The 19,710-nt window shown below is 40.4% G+C and overlaps 3 protein-coding genes and 1 long non-coding RNA gene across 4 annotated transcripts; 2 read left to right on the top strand and 2 right to left on the bottom strand.

Moving 5' to 3' along the window:
* Positions 1 to 92: 92 nt before the first annotated feature.
* LOC311265924 (G-protein coupled receptor 55) lies at positions 93 to 7,154 on the top strand. Its single transcript, XM_084368050.1, has 3 exons — positions 93 to 1,597; positions 2,630 to 3,380; positions 4,915 to 7,154. Exons 1-3 carry the CDS (start codon positions 1,581 to 1,583, stop codon positions 5,119 to 5,121), a joined length of 975 nt encoding a protein of 324 aa, XP_084224176.1. The 5' UTR covers positions 93 to 1,580; the 3' UTR covers positions 5,122 to 7,154.
* Positions 1,941 to 2,773, bottom strand: LOC311265929. The gene is made up of 2 exons (XR_014623649.1): positions 2,688 to 2,773; positions 1,941 to 2,531 (listed from the first exon to the last, which is right to left on the bottom strand). It is a non-coding gene; the product is annotated as an uncharacterized lncRNA (long non-coding RNA).
* A 690-nt stretch (positions 7,155 to 7,844) lies between the features above and the next one.
* Positions 7,845 to 13,332, bottom strand: itm2cb (integral membrane protein 2Cb). Its single transcript, XM_084368051.1, has 6 exons — positions 13,043 to 13,332; positions 10,850 to 10,987; positions 10,548 to 10,739; positions 10,344 to 10,454; positions 10,028 to 10,178; positions 7,845 to 9,006 (listed from the first exon to the last, which is right to left on the bottom strand). The coding sequence occupies exons 1-6, from the start codon at positions 13,127 to 13,129 to the stop codon at positions 8,915 to 8,917; spliced, it is 771 nt and encodes a 256-aa protein (XP_084224177.1). The 5' UTR covers positions 13,130 to 13,332; the 3' UTR covers positions 7,845 to 8,914.
* A 970-nt stretch (positions 13,333 to 14,302) lies between these two features.
* Positions 14,303 to 16,967, top strand: hes6 (hes family bHLH transcription factor 6). Its single transcript, XM_084368052.1, has 4 exons — positions 14,303 to 15,295; positions 15,386 to 15,472; positions 15,613 to 15,694; positions 16,037 to 16,967. Exons 1-4 carry the CDS (start codon positions 15,221 to 15,223, stop codon positions 16,456 to 16,458), a joined length of 666 nt encoding a protein of 221 aa, XP_084224178.1. The 5' UTR covers positions 14,303 to 15,220; the 3' UTR covers positions 16,459 to 16,967.
* Positions 16,968 to 19,710: the final 2,743 nt, after the last annotated feature.

The raw sequence follows: 19,710 nt of genomic DNA, 5'->3' as shown, positions 1-19,710 counted from the left end.
GTGAAGGGTTTATTTTTTTATTATTTAATTATTAGAACCATGTCTGTTTTTGCTAAAGGTGGCACTGTTTGTAATGCCACTTCTAGTGATAAAAAAAGGGATCGATATGTATTAAAGAAGCCATTTAAGCCAGAAGCCAGGTAAAACACAAACAAGAAAATACACACAGAACCATGAAACTTCCCAAATTAATCGTAAAGTGATGTGTCTCAAGTACAGAACCGACCCATCCTGATGCCTCATGATCCCCAAACACAGAGGAGGATGTAATTTTAAGTGAGAAGAGATGTTGTGTTTGCCTATAGGGACCACTGGCCTCACTTCAGTCACAACAGTAGGTGGCAGTGTGGCTGGCAGCTTCATTTGCATTTACAGAAACTAAGAAAGATTCACTTATGTGCCTGATTTATTCCAACAACATTTCTAAGCTGAATGATGAGGACCAACATCAAAGTGACCAACATCCTAATTAACACCACACTTCTGATAAAAAAAAAAAGGGCAAAAATGTCTCACACTTTAATTCAGTTAAGTCATCTCAGCACCTGAAACCAGGAAAACCTCAGACACAATCACAGTCTAAATCTGCCTCTGCAGCTTCTCACGGACATGAAAGAGTAAACACTTTGAAGGCCTCGACTCGCTCTCTCTTTGAGCTAGGAAGATTGATTTCCACAGACACACTCAGACTAATACCAGTACCAATAACACTCAGAGTACAGAAATCACAGTACAATACAAACAAAATCAGACGTCTTTGACCTAAAAACCAACACATATAATATAAAGGCGCCTGGCCTTTTACTTCATACATGTTTCAACATCTGTGCCCGTCAGCACATTCAGAACAGATGTTAAAAATAACCATCACATCATCCCAACTACACGTACATCCACGAGATGCAGTGAACAATCACAACCTGACTTCATCTTGATTTAGTGATGGAAATTCCAGTCTGAGGAAGCGTTATATCACAGTCTTATGTGATCCTGTTGGTATCATTGTAATATAGAGGGACATGTGGCTAATCTCTAGTGACTCTCATGTGGCTAGTCAGTAAGTCAATGGTCCAGATTGAAATAACCCAACAACTATTGGATGGTTTAACAATATAATATAGTAGACCTTTGTGATATGTTGTGTTGAGTTGTGTACTTAGACTATCCAAAATGTTTCCAACATTGTTCAAACCAGAGAAATCGAGTGAGGACGGAAGTCAACGTGACTAAACATTACATTAATGAAACTTTATAACATAACCTTACGCCTTTATGACAATATAAAACTGAGAAAAACAGCAAACCATCCCATTTTTAAAATGATTCAATTAATAGTTGCAGCTAATACAAATGTTCTGGCAATTTGTAGTGACCATGCGTACCTGTATCTTGACGCCGTGGGTAAGAGTTAGGACTAGGCTCACCTCTGCCTTGAGTTTAAACGGCTGAACACACCAGTGAACATACACATGGTGTGTGGCATGACTCAGGAAGTGGTGATGAAACGACAAAGGTAGAGAAAGCAGAAGTGTGTCTGGCACAGCAGACAGTCAGACAGAGACGGTGAAGAATTGAGTGAGATGGTGGCACCCGTGAGGTAAGAGCACAACTAGAATTCACATTTTCCACAAGATATCTAATAGTGAAACTGTGTCAGCTTTGACCTTTAAACTACTGCAGTTAAATGTTTGTAATAAACCAAAAATGTGTAGCATGTTTGTTCAGATGTTTAAGTTACAGCAGAGACGTTGGTGTTTTGGACTTTCACTTGCAAATACTCAAAAATGAGAAGATATGAGAGTATGAAGGAAACAAAATATTTTAGACTCAGAACAACATTGATTGAATTTGAAAGGCCGTTGATCTTGAATCACGTGAAAGAGGCAATGAGTTTGGTGGATGATTTTTATTTATTTATTTTTTTTGTTGTTTTGAGCGTGTGTTTTCATTTTTTAGATACACTACCACAGAGCTAGGATATAGATTTTTGGTATTTGTCTTTAAAAAAATGTTCACTCCTCACAGTAGCCATATCTTGGTTTTCTGTGTCACGACAGACACTTTCATTTAGTGACGACGCTAGAGTTACTCCAGGTTCAAAAAGAGACCTGAATCTTTGTGTTTTGTTGTGTTTAAATCACTTGACCGTCAGATCCAAATGGTTTTTTATTAGATTTTAATAAAGTCAGGTGCACTGAAAAGGTCAGGCAGCCACGGATGTCTACAGACAGTGAAAACCCTTATCTATGTTGCACAATCTAATAGACAAACCTATTTCCTTTCATATCTATCGTAATCTCCAATTTGTTTAAAAGTTTTAGTAATTCACCTTCAACCTATGGCTCACCTATGTCACAAACGTACATTAAACGTATGGAGCATGAGATTTAAACTGTAACAATATATGTTCTCTCAGTGTTTTGGGCATTTCCATCAAAAAAGCAGATACAAAAAAACAAGGTTGAAGCAGCTGAACCCACATAGCTGAGAAGTTTCAAGTGGCTTGGCACTGTTGCGTCTCTCAGATGTCTCTGTGTGGGAACAAAGAGTAATGACAGGAAAGACAGATTCATTTTGAAATTGCAACAGAACTGTTGAAATTAAATCAAATCAAAATTTCTCTCTGCAGCAGCAGCAGCAGCGACAACATGACAACTGTCAACTGTTCATTTAAAGACGTGGACAACCTGATGAAGTATTTGGAGCTGGGCATCTACGTCCCCATATTTGTTGTTGGTTTGATTCTCAACGCTGTGGCGCTGTTTGTGTTCTGCGTCGTTCTGCGAAAATGGACGGAGTCAACGATCTACATGACCAGCTTGGCTCTGATGGACCTGCTCCTCCTCTTCCCTCTTCCCTTCAAAATGCATGCCAGCAATCACCTTTGGGGTGCCGACCTCCAACGTCTCTGTTCGATCTTGGAAAGTCTGTATTTTGTTGGAATATATGGCAGCATCTACACCATCATGTGTATAGCTGTGGACAGATGGGTGGCTATCTGTCACCCGTTCAAAGCCAAGCAACTGCGGTCACCCAAAGCAGCTTTGGTGACCTGCCTGGTGGTCTGGGTGGTGGTCCTGGCAGCGATCTTTCCAACCACCTATCGCTTCAGAGAGGCCGGGGAGACTGAGTTCCACTGCTTCCACAGGTTTTCAGAGAAAGGCTGGAGCCCTCTGGTGATCATCTGTGTGCAGGTGTTTGGGTTCCTCCTGCCTGCGCTGGTGCTGGTTTACTGTTCGGTCCAGACCATCTGCGCCCTTCAGCAGTCTGGCCAGCACAGCGCGCAGAGCCAGGCCTGTGTGAAGATCATCTACAGCAGTCTGAGCGCCTTCCTGGTGCCTTTCACCCCAAGCCACCTCGGCATTCTGCTGCAGTTCCTGGTGAGACAACCACAAGTTTGTTTGAAGTAAAGTGAAATCTGAAGTGTGAAGTGTGATGAAGTTGAAAAGCAGTAGCTGAAACTTTGAATCACATTGCATCACCTTCATCAGCAGATGGGGTTTAGTCTATTTGTTATGAAATGTTTACATTTCCATTTGTTGCTGACCAATTTAGGGACTTCTCGTCCAAATTACAAACTACAATATATCAATACAAATGTATCAAGAAATGTTAAAGGTTATAATTAATTTTGCAGTCAACAAACAATCGGAATGACTCAAGATGACGTCTATCTTCTACTAAATCAGGTCTCAATTTACCGTAGAGGGGAAATCAATTCACTTAGTCATTGGCTGAAAGTACCTGCTTTCTTTTACATCGCTGTCAGAAGCAGAGTTTCCTGCTTTGTTTTTTAAATACTAAATCAAACAAACTACTTACTTTCTACGGCAACGCGCATCCAAGGCAGGGCTGTAACCAGGATTTCAGAAATACTGACATATTTTATGGATAATTTTTTTGCCTGGTCTTGTTTAAAAACCAGTAGGCGTTTGGTTTTACTATTTGAATGTTTTCAAACACTTTTCTCAAGGGAGTCAAGGTCTTATTTTTAAGTTTTAGATGTTACAAAAATATGTGCATGGAAGCAAAGAAAGATGTTTTTTAGTACCAAACATGGCATCTTTTTTATTTTAGGTAGAAAATATTTTAAAGAGAAAAATAAAAGAATGTGTCATTCTGAAGCCGGAGCATAAAAACATTTTTTAAAAAGTCAAACTGTTGTTTTTTTTTTTTTATCTCAATTGAGAGCGACATACTGTATAATAACAGATTGTTTGAAAGAAGAAATACTGAGGACATGACCTCAGTGTCCTCAGTATTTCTAGGCGTACAGTAGCTACGGCCCTCATAATTGGATGGTGGGTTTAATTTTTATTCAAATGTGAGACATATTGTTCTATACTAAATCATTACTGCAGTCTGACAAATACAGTACATAAAAAAAACATGTTACTGTAACTCCGCACAGCAGAGACGCGAAGATATTATCTTCAAAATACCCAAGATTAGAACATACAAAGTTACAGCAGTGGAGTTCACACCGCTGAGTCAAACCCAATCTCCAGAATAAGTGGGGGCACTTTTCGCTTCTGCAGAGCCAGCATATCTCAAATCTTTACACTTCTTTATGTTGCAACTTTACCTTTTTTCGTCAGGTTAAATTTTCATTTTTATGTTATGACAACGCTGTGCTTATGGTCCGATTAGGTTTAGGCACAAAAACATCTTGTTAAAATCATCCAAAACCATTTTGAAAGGTCATGGCAGCCTTCAGCTGTCACGCCACCTCCATCCCCTCCACCTTCCTACATGAAAGTCACCTCATATATATCAATTCTGAACGTAATATGACAGGTATTTATTCTGCTGACTGGGCTGGCTGTGCTACCTCAAGCGTTTTTCTAAGATTTTAAGATTTTCATGCTTGTAGGCAGGATGGTGGACTAATGTTTTGTCTGTCCTCCATTCCAGGTGCGCCAAGAAGTGATTCAGGTCTGTAGCTCCAAGACCAGCATCAGCCTGTTCATACAGGTAACTATGTGCCTGTCCAACATCACCTGCTGTCTGGACGCTCTGTGCTACTACTTCATCGCCCATGAGGTGAGGAGCACTAGAAACACCTTCAGGCTCTCAAGGATGAGCCAAAGAAGAGCCACATTCAGCACCTCAGAGGTCTGAACAAGGTACAAAGACATTTTGAGTCAAATAAGTCAAAAGTCAAATTCGTCCTTAGAGGACTGCTGGTAGTGAAGACAAGACCTGGCTTCTTGAGCTGTAGGGCAGAGCACTGAAACTGAAAAAGAGCCAGTATTGTTTCCAACAGCGAAGCAAATGTGGCATGCACCAAGAGCAATAGGTGAAAAACAAGCAGGTCAGAGTGCAATCTCAATTAACCACAGTGCTGACAGTTAAGTAAAATGTAGCATAGGGAGAAGATGTGACGAGCACTGAAACACGATTTGGTCCAGCGATAGGAAGCCGGTAGCCACCTTTGTGACCTCAAAGAGCTCTTATACCCAAGATGTAGGCTGCAAAAGGAAAGTCTAGCGAAAAGCCACACGGAGAGTTTTTTCTAGATGATTTAAGATCAAGCTTGTGTGATGGTGAGAAAACTGCTTCACATTCCTCATGAAGTGAGATACTGATGTGGGGTACGATTCATTTTCAGACCCAAGGAGCTCAGGCTTTGCAGGGCTTTGTAGTATAATGTATGTGCTCAAAAGTGTCAAGTCAGAGATAAGTAAAAGGCGCTCTTGATGATCTGAAGCTCTCATTCAAGACAAAACCAACTATTTAAGATTGAAGAAGACGCATTTTGGAGTAGTTTGGCTAAACAGATACTGTAAGTAAATGTGTGAAACATCTTATTAGATAACTACTTATGATAACAACAATAAGTTTTATTTATATAGCATGTTATATATAAAATGCAAATTTTCATATAAAGTCAACCTGAAACAAGTAATTAATAAAACTATAACATAAAAATTGATATAGTATATTAATAAATCATTATCTGTAAATCTCACAAAGTCAAGAAGCAATTGCGATCTTAAAAATGAAATGAATGTAATTCGTTATTATTTATGAATAATTATCTGGAATTACCATCTTAATGACAAACGTTTTTCTTTAAACTTAAGATCAAACATGAAACATTTGTTACTATTGTAATTGTTGATGTTTTCTTAGTTTAAATCTCTGGCACTTTTTTGTTTTACAAATATTACTTACTTGCAGCACAAGTAATTTGAAATGTATTAAACCCATAAATTTTATACGATTTATTAGAATCTAATGCAGAGACAAGTTAAATGTATGTAACCATCCTTTAATTATTATTGTAGAAATAATGTCTGAGGCTGAGTGGCGAAGATGTTCTTGTATAGACTTGTTTAGATTTTAAATTTGTCACCGACCTCATTAATGTTCAGGGTGATTAGACTGAAACATTTCTTAAAACTGTCCTGATATGACTGAGGGGGCAAGGTCGGCTGAACGTTTTACGAATGCCATCTGACTGTGCGTTTGTTTTGATTTGATCTTACTGATCAACTCAATCTACAAAAATGTGTGTATATGACATGCTGTTGGCTCTAGGATATGTACATATCTATATCTATCTATATTATGTGATTTTTGTAAGATTTTTTTTATTTCCTTATTGAATGTAGCTTGAAACATGTGCAATAGTATTACAAAATTGGTAAAAGACAGCTGTTAATGGCAGGCAGCCAGACGTGTGTACTCTTTTGATATTAGTATGTTTACAGGAGGACATTTTATTTATGTAAATACAGTCAAAGCTAAACCCGAATGGGCGCTGTACACGCCATACATTTAGCCGCTCTCTGTCCTTTTTTACTCATACTGAACAGGCTCACCACATCGTATGGGTGGACGGTGTTCTTGGTGTTACACAGCACTTGAATGGGGGATTTACTGAATATTAATGATGACTTTGCAACATGTAATTTTTTATTTTGAGTAAAAATATCTGTGTAAGCTCTCTTCAACAGCCAGAAACAGGACATGAAACCCGTCATGTTTTGGTTGACTTGCATTATTTGCATCGCAAAACTTTTATTTTGCACTAGCCTCCTCTTTATTGAGTTTCAGTGTTTTTTGTGTAGTTTCCGTTATTATAATTTCTGTTTCTGTAATTTTTGCTTAAGTTAAATTTGTTTTTGTGAAGCCATGGAGCTTCTTGATCTTACTTGATCTTGTTCTTCTGTGCAACGGGTCTGTAAAATAAAATCCAGACAAAAACATAATGATGAAAAATCTCAAATGAATATTTATCGGAGCAAAGCTCTCGACAAGAGTATAATATAGATTTTTCTGACCCATGGACTGTGTTTGTATTTCAATACAACACGCTTTACTTCTTCGGCTGATATCTGTTCTGACACTTAAAGCTCAGACTTGCATTATGACAATGTAAATTTGACATTTAAAAACTCAACTTTGCTCAACGATTTGCATGTGATCCATTTTCAAAACCAAATCTTCCTCTTCCATTTTAAAGTGCTACACGGCTAACCACAAGAGATTCATCCTGTGACGTGTTACATTCACCCTGATGAAGCTGCCATTTTGTGGCATGGAGAAACAATCAAACACAGATCCTTAGCAACACAATAAACAGAAACTAAACTGATCAGGCTGTGTGTTCATCCCAGATACATTTTGTCTGTGCTGGCTGTGAGGAAGTCCACATAAGAAAAATACTCTGTTTCCCTTTGTAAAGACTAGCTGCCTCTTATAATGTTTACATGTTATTGTCAGCACAATCTCCAATTGTTGTCCAAACAACAAGGTTTGGACAACATTGTTCAAACCTATAATTTGGAGATTCATAATGTGTATGCTTTACTGAAAATGATACTGAGGAGACAAAACAAGTTTCATAATTTATTCTTAAAGCAGCAAGATATTACAAGAAAAATCAACTGTACAGCGGAAATATCCATGATGATGAAATATGAGCACATATCACAGGTCTCTCTAAACTGAGACTTATTTGCTCGAGAAATGCCGATTATTTTTTCAAGTTGAGACGATTCAACATTGTAGAGATAATAATGCCAAAATAGGAAAGATTGGGAACTGGCAAGAGCTAAAGACGACAGGCAAATCCAAGTGAAGAGGAGAAAGAGTAAGACAAAATGAGTTTAGCCTTTGATATCATCTACAGTAAAAAGCATTCCTTCTAAATATTTCACATATCCTTATCACGAAGCACAGCATCGCAGACTTTGGTTCCTTCTGTCCCTCTAAAGCGCTGCTACTAATTACAGTCTAAAGCCATTAAGTCCAAGTTGTAGGAAAAGTGATACCAAGGGAAATAAAGAGACAAACAATAAAGAAATGATTGTTCACAAAACAAGTTGATTTCAGATAAAAATCTATGCATGTTACAGTATGTTCAAAATCAATTTACAGTATATATTGCTTAGGAACAATCAAAGTTATGTACACCATTCATTAATGATAGAAACCAGCAAAGAAACTACATGAGGTATGTTTTGCCATTTTCTGACACTCAAAACAAAATAAAATGACAACCAAAGTGCACAGTGCAAGCAGCTTCCAAGTATCCATACCACCACCGACAGTGCACTGGGTTACTAAAAAAACAATAAGGACAAATCTGAAATAAAAATCTTCTGATGAAAATGTCACAAACTGACATACATTAACATCTTATGCACAATGCGACAAGCTACAGATATATCTGAAGACATTTATAACATCATCCAAATACACAGACTATCTTAAAAAAAGACTAGTACAAGAACAATGAAAGAGCATTTCCAACTTGAGACAAAAACAAACAAAACATTAAAACTGAAAGTAAAACTGTTGGACAAACACTTGCTCTTAAAGTGCAGTTAAACGCGTAAATAATTCAAGAGGTATGGTTTGAAATTGGCTTCAGTGTTGGATGGCTGTGATTTCCACCTTAGATTTAGACCCTGTCGCAGATGACGGTCTCAACCACAAACGTGTTCTCGAAGTGACGAATCCTGTGGCACTTCTTTGTCTCACGCCTGTCGATACCTGGAAGAGAAAAGAATTCACACGTTCAGTGCTAAAAGTGGAGATTTACACCTACTGCTGTCATGCCTACAAGCTTCCATTTTCAATCAGCAGTGGTGATCCCCGCAAATCACGTCCATATATGTACTCGGGGGAAGTTTGTTGCATCATTTCTTGCTCCAATCAAAGACAGCAACGACAAAGATATCACTCATGTGCATCACTACCTCCTCCGTAGTGTGTGGATGTGTCCACTGCTCTGTGAGTGACTCACATAGCAGGAAGTACCCAGGCTGCACCCACACACAAACACTGACATGATAATCAGGCCGCCAGGCTGTTAAAGGAGGATTTTACAGTACAGACACAATGTCCAAAGTGTGTCACGAGGAAGGCCCTATTTGGTTCTGATTGTATTGGTTTTTTCAGCATTGTCGCTCGCTCTCTGTTTGCTCCTACACAAAAACAGAAGACCGGATTTCCCTGTGATTCACCAGAGGAATACTTTCCTCCCTGAGTGCAGAGAGATCATGGTGACCTAGAATACGTCACATGACTCAACATATCACAAGATTCGTGTTAAAGAGGGCGAAAAATCAGCGGATGTGTACCAGCACTCATCACTCATAAATTAGCATCTCTTATCGCCTGAGTGGATTGGAAAGGGAGAGGTAAGTCTGTTGAGGACAACAAGGGACCTGACAACTAATTACATAGTTAAAAGTTGGCCCCAAAACTACTTGATTAGGTTGAGGACAACACCATGGTTTGGGTTGAAAGTATGTTGATTACATAATTGCATAGCTTGCATTATATATGTAAGTACCAGTCAAAGAACAAAGAATGGGGTTAGGGTAGATAGATGGGTCACTCCCAGGACAGAGGTTCACTCCCAATTCTTTCTCGTTTTTTTTTTTGGTTGTTGTTAGAGGAAATGGAACTACGAGGCTACCATGTGTTGAATCAATGTGATCTTTTGCACACTAATTTCCCTTGACATGGCCACAACCACAGCTTGAAAAGGAAGTGGATGAGTACTCACGTCGGCGCTGGTTGCGGCGTCTGAGGCGGTAGGTTTCTTTGCCGTAGCAGAGCCTGTGGATGAAGGGGCCCAGCTGTCTCATGTTCCTCACCCTCCCTGTCACCACCATCTCCTCCTGGATGATGTAGGTCTGAGGAAGGTACGTCCCTCTCTGTGGCAAAGAGACGCAAATGAATCACTCAGTGGGAGGAACACAGCAGACACGAAGATGGGAACATGCTGTCCTTCGCTATCTCAGACAGCCATTCCTCTCTTACAATGCTTTCACAATGGCTTTCACCAGTGACATCACCAATGAATGCAGCGAGTGCCTCACCTTGACGTTGACGAGCAGCTCCCACAGGTTCCTTGGAGGCATCACCAAGGTGGTGTTCAGCTCAGTGATGTAGCATTTGTCCAAGGCAATGTCATGATAAGCTGTGAGGCCCTAAAATAGATTTAAAAAAGGTTAAAACCTCAGCACAGTGAATCACTTTAACAAGAAAATGTAATGAGAGCAAACAAGGATGTCTCAACCTACCCTCTGAAAGTCATGGATGATATCAGCGGGGTCGCTGCCTCCAAAGTGTGGCACAGGTACACTGATCTGCTCGTAGTTGTCGTCAAGGTAGATGCCAACATTCTCCTCAAGTTCTTGCCGGCCTCTCAGAGGAGCGTACACAGAGTCCTCATAGAACACCCTGCAGTGGAACAAGCTGTCTTCTGGGATCTGCTAATGAGACGCAACGGAGCTGAGTTAGCATGTGACAGCTACTTGAGGTTGTATTCTTTGTTCTGTTTTTGTTCAGGATACAATGTAAAGAAGGGGTAGAGCGAACTGACCTGAGGTATAAAGTAGTAGCGATAGACATAGATAGAGGCCAGCACCAGTCCTGACATGAAGATCACCAGGCCGAAGGTGAGGCAGCAGAGGCCGGTCGGAAAAGGCTTCTTGGTCCTGACAGGAAGAGCCGGCTGCCCCTGCAGAGAGAAAAGCAGCTTGGTTAGAGGACTACTCAGGTTTTCAAGTTGTAGTAGTAGATGTAGTTTTAATGATGCATAGCCAACACACAAACACTTTTTTTATTTAACTCTGAAGCAACTATAGAGAAACTGTATTAGAAATATTGATAACTGAAATTAATCCTATCCAGTTTTATAATGGAATATCAGTTCTAGTCCAAATTGTAATAGAGTTAATTCCATCAAGAAGTGGTTGCCAAGTGGTTAGTCAGGGGAGGAGATCTGGTAGACGTAGGATGGGACTGGAATGAGACATGCCAGATGCCCACCCACAGTCTCTCAGTCAATCTGCTGCCTCTCTCTACTACTGTTGCTATGGAGAGCGGAAGCAGGGAGAACAGATGCGCCAAGCTCTGACGAAGATGCTGGCACGTGGCCGTCTGGATCTATTCTTGGCGTCCTACTTCCACGCTCCTTATTTGCAGTTAGCTAGCGCCCTCAGTGGGAGTCAAAACGAGCATAATTGCGTGGAGCCGGAGTCCCTCGGTGGAGGTGGACATATTAATAGATCTACACACATTGGCTCTGACGCCTAGCCCACTTTCACAGCCAATCTAAATACACACAGCCTTTGACATCACGTCTTATTCTTCTCTTGACGTAACAAACAGGTGAAAGGTGTTTGCAGAAGTGATGGATACGTCATCAAGTGGCATTAATTTCGTACAGTGTGTTGGGAAATAAAGATGAGGCTTAGGCGGATGTACATCCATTGTGTGTCAGATATCCAATTATGCTGAACTCCTGGGAGGTAGTCCAGAAAGGAACCTAATAAAAGCTGGACTTATTGTGACAACCCTGACTGCCTAAACATTTATTTTCTGCTCAAAAAATTCTACAGTGACGTCTCAGAGTTAACATTATCTCATATATTTAAGATTACCATGTGCATAATAAACTATCCATCTATCTATCTATCTATCTATCTATCTACTTTAATGCAGAGTTTAACACGGGTTGAGCCCTATCTTTAAGAATCAGAGTTTCGAGACTTTGAGATCTGCATGTTGCAGATTAGTTTCAGGGAATCAGTAACACGATTGTAACACAATGAGATGTTAATTTCCCTTCTGAGCCCCCTGGTCCTTCAAATGAACTCAGATCTACTCTGGTTCCTATTCACAGGGTACAAAAAATAGCATTGTTGAGTATTAGTCCATATTTTGACAAGAATGACAAGCTAATCTGAAAAACACTGAGCACACTTTTATCCTGGATTACCAGTCTCACTCACAGGCTCATGCACTCTCCCAGGCGCTGCCTACAGGATTCACGTGTCATAACACCTTGTGACGTCACTGACTGGTGCAGTCACCTCATCTTACAGCTGTGTTGTTGTCTAATTTTGACGAAAATGGAAGAAACTGAGGCTATTTGCACGCCTATGTTGATAGAGATTGAAATGTTTATATATATATATGTATACTTTAGTAACTGCTTAAAAGTAATGCCGTCATATTCTGCTTAGGGTGCGCACACACTCAGGGCAGCCATCTGCAGTGTGCCCTCGAAGGTGGCCAAACAAGGTGACGTAATGTCAACATCCCCAGGCTGGGGTGGCCTGCAATGCTGGTTCTATCTATCCCCTTGTTATTATAACATTATGCACAATAATCTTATTTTCTGATAATAAATAGTCTCCTATAGTAAGTGCACTAAGAAACTGCAAAACACTGTCAGATTTTAAATTCTGTTGCATTAAGGTTCAAGCTAATTAAAGCTAATTAAAAACATAACTGCAGCACATTATTTAAGCATATTCTCTTTCTGTTTATATGTAAGGTTGTTTGCATAACATAAATAGGTAGATCATGGATTACCACTATAAATCCTATCAGGTGACATGATGATGCATGGACAGACAGATCAAGTATTACAGCTAAAAAGAGACAGACTAACGTTCATCTATTGAGCCAAAACAAATGCAAAAGGATAATAATACTTATGATACAAGATTACTGAGACACAAGACAAATGTTACAACAAGAAACAAATAAAAAAGTGCAAACTCACGTGAGCCTGAGGTATAACGATCTTGTCTTCATCGATCTCTTTTTCAGGCTTCTGCGCCGAAACTGTCTGGAAAGTGATCTTCACCATGATTGTTTGGTCAGTGTATATTTGCTTTATCCCGTAGGCCTGTCTGATTCAGTGAGCTGATTTCATCCACCGAGCAGGGAAGACTTTATAGCGGCGAACGAGTCTCGCCCCCGGGACTCAGTGACATCAGAAGAGCGTCTTCTCTGACGAACGAGCGTTGTGTGGGTCTGAAGGAAAAGCCGCCTCGCCGCTGTCAAAATAAGACTCCAAATCCGGCTTAAGCGTCTAAATTTAAATGACATGTGCGGTTTTTGGTAGATATGTAACTATAATTACATATTTAAAGCAGTTTATGTTGAAAGAACTAATTTTACATGCTGCTGGCTGATATTACACAACACCGTGCCCTTATTCTGAAGGCACGCACCCGATATGGTAGTGCTTTCCGTATTTTATTTAAAGCTGCATCTCCTCTTTTGATCCATGTTCTGAACACCACCATCCGGAAATGTAGGGATGTTTCAAACTCTCAGCCAGCTACTACACTGCAATAAAGTTAACATTAGGTTACCACTATTGGTCACACTAATAATAATAGTAAGTAAGTATTTGCACTTATTCATGGGCTCATCAGGGCATGTAATGCATACAGTTTCATACAGTACACTGTGTACTGTGAATTGTGTGTGCCTTGGTTTAGGTATTTATGTGTATTATGATGTAATGCAATGTAACATCAGCATTTAGCAGACTACGTCTGTAAGTGTACGTTAAAGCAAACCTTACATTTCCAAAATGCATGTTATAACATAGTTTTAGTGTTGTAGATGATTTAATTATTTTAGAATTATTTTTACAAAAGCTATTTCTCATTTCATGAATAAAACTTGAAAGGTCACAGTCAAATAATCAGATGTATTGTGTCATGTTTTCTTTATCTAATCTAACTCAAACGTCACAGGCGTATTCACGCCCTAAAACCCAGGCAATCTGTGGAGCTGTAACAGCAAACCAAACTTGCAAATCCCCACCAAATGCAAATTACACAACACATGCAAATTTGCACAGACATGCACACAGCCCTCGTCACCATATGTGAAAAGTCATGGCAGTGTGTTCGCATGACTCACTACAGACACAAGCGACACAGTGTGTTAGATGTGAACAATATAGGAGATTTGAGTTGATTATACAACAATAAACGTTTATCAAAAGCACTACTTACAAATTACACTAGAATAGGCGCTGGAAACATGCCATTAAACCTTCAAAATACACGGATGATGCACGATTGAGCCAGCACTTATCCAGGCTGAAGGCTCTTTACACTCTTTACACATGTGAGTAGTGTACTTGACAAATGGCTCATTGCAACCAATTCACATTAGTTTTTTTTAAAGGTTTTTTTTTACAGTGGGAGTGGAGCACTAAAGCCTAGTCCTCATAGTAGAGTGATGGCTCACAATCAAGCATGAAATAGGCCAAGATGACAATGTGAGAATTGGCAGATATATGGCCTTACAGCGGTGATGACACACATTAAAAGAGAGTAGTTCAAAAAAAGCTAACATTAAAAGGGTAAATGTTGAGGTGTGATGTATTTTTTCACGTGTATTTTTACACGTGAAGGACTGACTTTTCTTATAAGGGTACTCTTGAGTGTGTGATGACTTGCATTTAATCCAACAAAGGCTAAATATTTTATCATTCCAACTGATTTAATTGGATGTATTTGATCTTATTGGTTTTGGCTGTGGCTATAGACCTCGTTGACCATTTCCTGGGTCCAACTCTAGCAGAATTCATGTTAAATATCATGTTATTGATCAGTCCGTGGATTCAGACTGAAGTTGGGAACAAAAGCTAACATGACCACTGCACTAATGATTGGCGGGGACGAGCGTTGCGCGCCCTCGCCGTGTCTTGCTCTCGTAGCCAGTTCACCCATTCACATGTAAATGAACCGTCATATATACCCAGCACATGCCCCCTCGGAGCAGCATTAAGGAGTCCAGCCTCTCTGCAAGCTTTGTTGGCCGCTGGGATCGCCCGGCCATCTGTCCCATTGACAAGCTGTAACGGCTCTTTGGGTTACACACCAACCTCCAGTCCAGTGGGCTTCTGGCAGCGCCTGGGTTAAACTTCAACAACATGGCCCCCATCCGTAACAACACAAACGGAATGGACCGAGGTGATAACCGCAGTGGGATCAAATCTGACAGAAAGGTAAGGGCCTCACATGCGAGAAGTTAACGCCGGTGTTTCTGTTTTTAACTTCGCTAACAAGTAACTCCATTGTCCTTACTGTTTTGGCAGATGAGGAAACCTCTGGTCGAGAAGAAAAGAAGGGCTCGCATCAATGAAAGTTTACAAGAACTCCGAGTTCTCATCGCAGATGCAGACGTAAGATATTAAGGTTATATTTGTGCCCCACCTGCTTCATGTGGTGTTGTTCCTCAAGGTGAATTAAATAGTTTTGTTTTAGCTAGCTTGTGCTGCGGCTGCTTGTTACTTACGAGCCTTTTTTTGGTCACCCGCTGCAGTTGCAATCAAAGATGGAGAACGCCGAAGTGTTGGAGATGACAGTGAAACGTGTGGAGAGCATCCTGCAGAACCGGGCTCAAGGTAAACATGACACATTTAAGTTAATTAATCAACAGTTCGTTAAATATTTCACTTTTCCTTAAAAATAAAAAAAAGATATTTGGATATACTTGCAAATGACTTATACTGCATTCTTCCGCTGAACAATATAGTTCTTTAAAACTCACAAGAAATGACTTTATAACGGTTGGCGCATTAATATTCCAATCAACTGTACTGCGGCCACAGGTGCGCGTGTGCATCTTCGAACGCGGCTCAGCCAATCAGCGCAGAGAGGCCGACGTTTATAAGTTAACTGTCCCTGTGTAGAACTCGTGTTGCTAACTTCTGAGCTAACGTCCGTGTTGTGTTCTCCTTCCGCAGAAGTGGACGCCGTGAACCGGGAGGCCTGCGAGCGCTTCGCCGCTGGCTACATCCAGTGTATGCACGACGTCCACACGTTTGTGTCCAGCTGTCCGGGGATCGACCCCACAGTCGCCGCGGAGCTGCTGAACCACCTCCTGGAGAGCATGCCCCTGAACGACGAGGACCGCCTGCGGGTGATGCTGCCGGACGCGGTGGCAGAGTGCCCGGGCGGTAACAGCACTTGGTCCCTGTCAGAGAGCATGTACACGGCCCTGGTGTCCCCGGCCCCCTCCACCACCTCCAGCGATGACCTCTGCTCTGACCTGGACGACACGGACTCAGAGCAAAGCCACGTTTCCTCTTCAGAGGAGGCTGACAGCCAGGATGTGTTGAGCTTGCCCTCCTTAACTTACTCCAAGTCAGTGTGGAGACCGTGGTAGATGATTTAAAGGAGGAATAGCATGTTTGAAACTACAGTAGATGATTTGTGTTAGGATGTTTTGTGGGGTAGGCCTCAGTACATGAGAGAAACACTGCTGAGATGACAACTTTGAAACTTGTTGAAAGGCATCAGAGAAGCTCTTTGTAATTATTGGGGAACTACAATTAAACTAAAAGGTATTTAATAAATAAAGTATGTAATTAAAGCTGTTTTGCATAGGTCAGAGACCTGCAGGGTCGTCATTTGGAAGTATATTGGCCTGCCTTCAGTGAAGGGGTAAATGCATATGTAAATATTTACTTGTTGAATAAGACTGGGCTGTATAGAAGATAGGTGTCCCACTAGAAATGCATTATTAGTTGTGTGTAAATTATTTCTTTTCTTTTTTTTTTTTTTTTGTTATTATTTAGGATGTCTTTAACTTTGTATTTATACATGTCAAATGACTGTTAGTAGGCTACCTCACTTGATAAGTTTCAATAAAATAAAAAAAAATCTTTTTGACAAGTGACTTGTTTTAAATTCAGCTTCACAAAAGCCACTTTTCACACACAGGGAGCCCACTATCCACCCACCCACGGCTGTTTTCAAGATATTAGTTATTACTCTGCAATTGTGGGCCATTTGTGTGCACTCTCTCCCTCTATCGCTGTCTCTCTCCAAGATCCCTTAGCACATCGTAGGCATTTGTGAGGTGTGAAATGAGTAATCCACTCACTCCTTATATAGGCCTAGTTGAGGACTTGGCAAATGGGTTTTATAACTCTACTTGACTTCAGCAGTTTTAAAATAACATGGGAACAAATAACTTGCTCCGTCATTATATTGTTCTCTTGACTAACAAAGGCACTGCAGTCGAACATTGTTGCCTCAACCATCAGTTTGTCAGTGTGTGGTTTATCATGATAGTGTAATGTATTATACCTCATATGGGGCCTTTCCTGCATGCCAAATATTTCAGCGCATACGACAAATAAAATGTGTATAGGTACTAATGAAAATCTACCTACACGGGCAGAATAAGGGGATAAAAAGTGCTAAATAACAGACACTTTGAAATCTCTTGTCTGCGTGCTCAGACATGACCTCTGTACTCCTGGTGAGAGCCACAGACACTGTTCTGCCTCTGCACCATCAGATCCTACAGCCACAAATGAATAAGAAAAGACAGCAGTCCTAAGCTCAGTCCTAATGATGCCTCCTCTGGTGTTCCTGTGATGTCCACTCCAAGTGTCACTTCTGACGCTGGCCACAGTCTGTAAACACCCATACTGAGAGGGGTCTTTGGTGAAAAGACCTGAAAAAAAAGATTAACACACAGAGCCTGGGATTAGAGCAGAGGATTTTATTTATTTATTGGAAAGTAACTAAGTACTCAAGGGCTGTACTTAAGTATTATTCTGAGGTACTTGTACTTCACATGTGTATTTAATGCCTCACCACTTTATTTCAGGGGAAAATATATCACTTCATTTATCTGGCAGCTACATTGCACAACATTTAAACAAAACACATGATCAACTTATAAAATAATCGTTAATTATTATAGATTACAAAAGCAGCAGTAGGCTGTATAAAGCACTTTTCCTCTACCACAACCATCTACAGCATACTTGTTCTTTACTCGAGTATTTCCATTTCCATTATCTGCCACTTTACACTTCTACTTCACTACATTTCAGAGGGAAATATTGTACTTTTAACTCCACTACGTGCATCTGACAGCTGTAGCCTAAGTAACAGCTGTCATGCAAGTCTCAAAGTATCTGATATTGAATGCACTTAAGCATCAAAAGTATGAGTAAAAGTAAATTATACGTATATTTCCATGTATGTACAGTAGCCTATGTGTGTACTATGGGTCAGCATTTTTCTGATAACTGGAATCCGTGTGGGTTGCCACTAAAATGATTTTAAAAAGTGCTGCTATGGCTCTGTTGTATCACGCAATCTGCAGAGTACCTAGTAACTAAAGTAATCAAATAAATGTAGTGGAGTAAAAAAGTAGCTGCAATAATTAATAAATAACCCCCATACTGTAGGAGTGGAGGTATAAAGTGTCAGAAAATGGAAATACTCAAGTGGAAATATGTCAAAATTGTACTAGAGTAAATTTACTCGAATACATTACATCTCTGGTTAACAGTTACTTTGAAGATCCAAAGGTAGAAAATGCTGCTTACAGTTACATAATATATAGATATAAATGTCAAGTAAACTTTTGAATAGGGATTTCCTGCAGAATGAGTAGTTTAAGTATTTTTTTCATTGTGGTATTTCTACTTATAGTTACTTGTGATAAGAAAGAAAGAAAGAAAGAAAGAAAGAAGAGTTCATTTCAGGATGACATGTCTTGATTCAGTCCGCTCAGATCTGTGTGTCTGCTCGGTGACTAGACCGGATTTGCGGGGCTCCAGAGGTGCAAATGACCGCTGCGGGAGGGCGGTGGTGTGTAAATGCGGTGGAGGTGTGAAGAGAGGAGGGCCGAGGCTCGCTTTGATCAGGCCTGCTGAGCCGTGGACTGTCTGCAGACACCACAGCACAGCTCGGCTATTGTTTTCAGAGGGGCGGCCAGACATCCGTTTGCACCGGGAAGGTGAATGTCATGACTTCAGGAGCAAAAACACAAAGACGACTTATTGATAATATTGTGAGATCTGAGGTACTTTTTCCATTCAGCCAATGCCCCGATCAGCTGCTGCCTCCTCACCATCGATCTGCTGCAAACAGGCAGTCATGTCTGCAGTACTTGTCCACTTTAGGGCTGATGTGCGCCGCATTGTGCGCAATGAAGAAACACACTCCATCGTAAGTTATGCGTCATTTTATTAAAAGAAACTTTTTTTTTTAACAAATATAAGGAAAAATAAAAAGGTGCGATGTTGTCAGTGTCAGTTCAAACAACAGAAAGACGAATGACAAAATTCAGGAAATGTTCAAGTTGCCAAAGAAGAGCAGTTTTTCAAATCACAGCATAAGCTTCAAAGTGCAGGAAAGCTCTCCACACAGTCACTTGACATCTGTCTGAGCTGCTTTATACCCGTGCAATAACCCTAAACCTTGACTTCTGAAGTGGCCACATGTTTGTTCTGGACAGTGATGAGCTGCAGTCACTTCCACAGGATGCTCTCTGCCATATTTATGAGGGGCCGACATCAGAACATTTCAAGTGTCATGTGGCACACTCTCAAACTGGGGAAAACATCAATATTCTCCCCACTTTATTTTTTTATCACCCGCCATAAACACC

This window comes from Pagrus pagrus (genome assembly GCF_965226575.1).
Source record: "Pagrus pagrus genome assembly, chromosome: 12".
Lineage (NCBI taxonomy): Eukaryota > Metazoa > Chordata > Actinopteri > Spariformes > Sparidae > Pagrus > Pagrus pagrus.
The sequence above is the reverse complement of the archived record's forward strand: the minus strand, read 5'-3'. Positions and strand labels throughout refer to the sequence as shown.

Excerpts from the sequence above, each read along its gene's own strand:
- LOC311265924 (XM_084368050.1), top strand. Across the intron at positions 3,381-4,914 it reads GCATTCTGCTGCAGTTCCTG|GTGCGCCAAGAAGTGATTCA; the intron begins GTGAGACAACCA and ends CCTCCATTCCAG.
- itm2cb (XM_084368051.1), bottom strand. The coding sequence starts at position 13,129 with ATGGTGAAGATCACTTTCCAGACAGTTTCGGCGCAGAAGCCTGAAAAA. Across the intron at positions 10,740-10,849 it reads GCTACTACTTTATACCTCAG|CAGATCCCAGAAGACAGCTT; the intron begins GTCAGTTCGCTC and ends GCGTCTCATTAG. Across the intron at positions 9,007-10,027 it reads ACGCCGCAACCAGCGCCGAC|GTATCGACAGGCGTGAGACA; the intron begins GTGAGTACTCAT and ends TTTCTCTTCCAG.
- hes6 (XM_084368052.1), top strand. The coding sequence starts at position 15,221 with ATGGCCCCCATCCGTAACAACACAAACGGAATGGACCGAGGTGATAAC. Across the intron at positions 15,296-15,385 it reads GGATCAAATCTGACAGAAAG|ATGAGGAAACCTCTGGTCGA; the intron begins GTAAGGGCCTCA and ends CTGTTTTGGCAG. Across the intron at positions 15,695-16,036 it reads CCTGCAGAACCGGGCTCAAG|AAGTGGACGCCGTGAACCGG; the intron begins GTAAACATGACA and ends CTCCTTCCGCAG.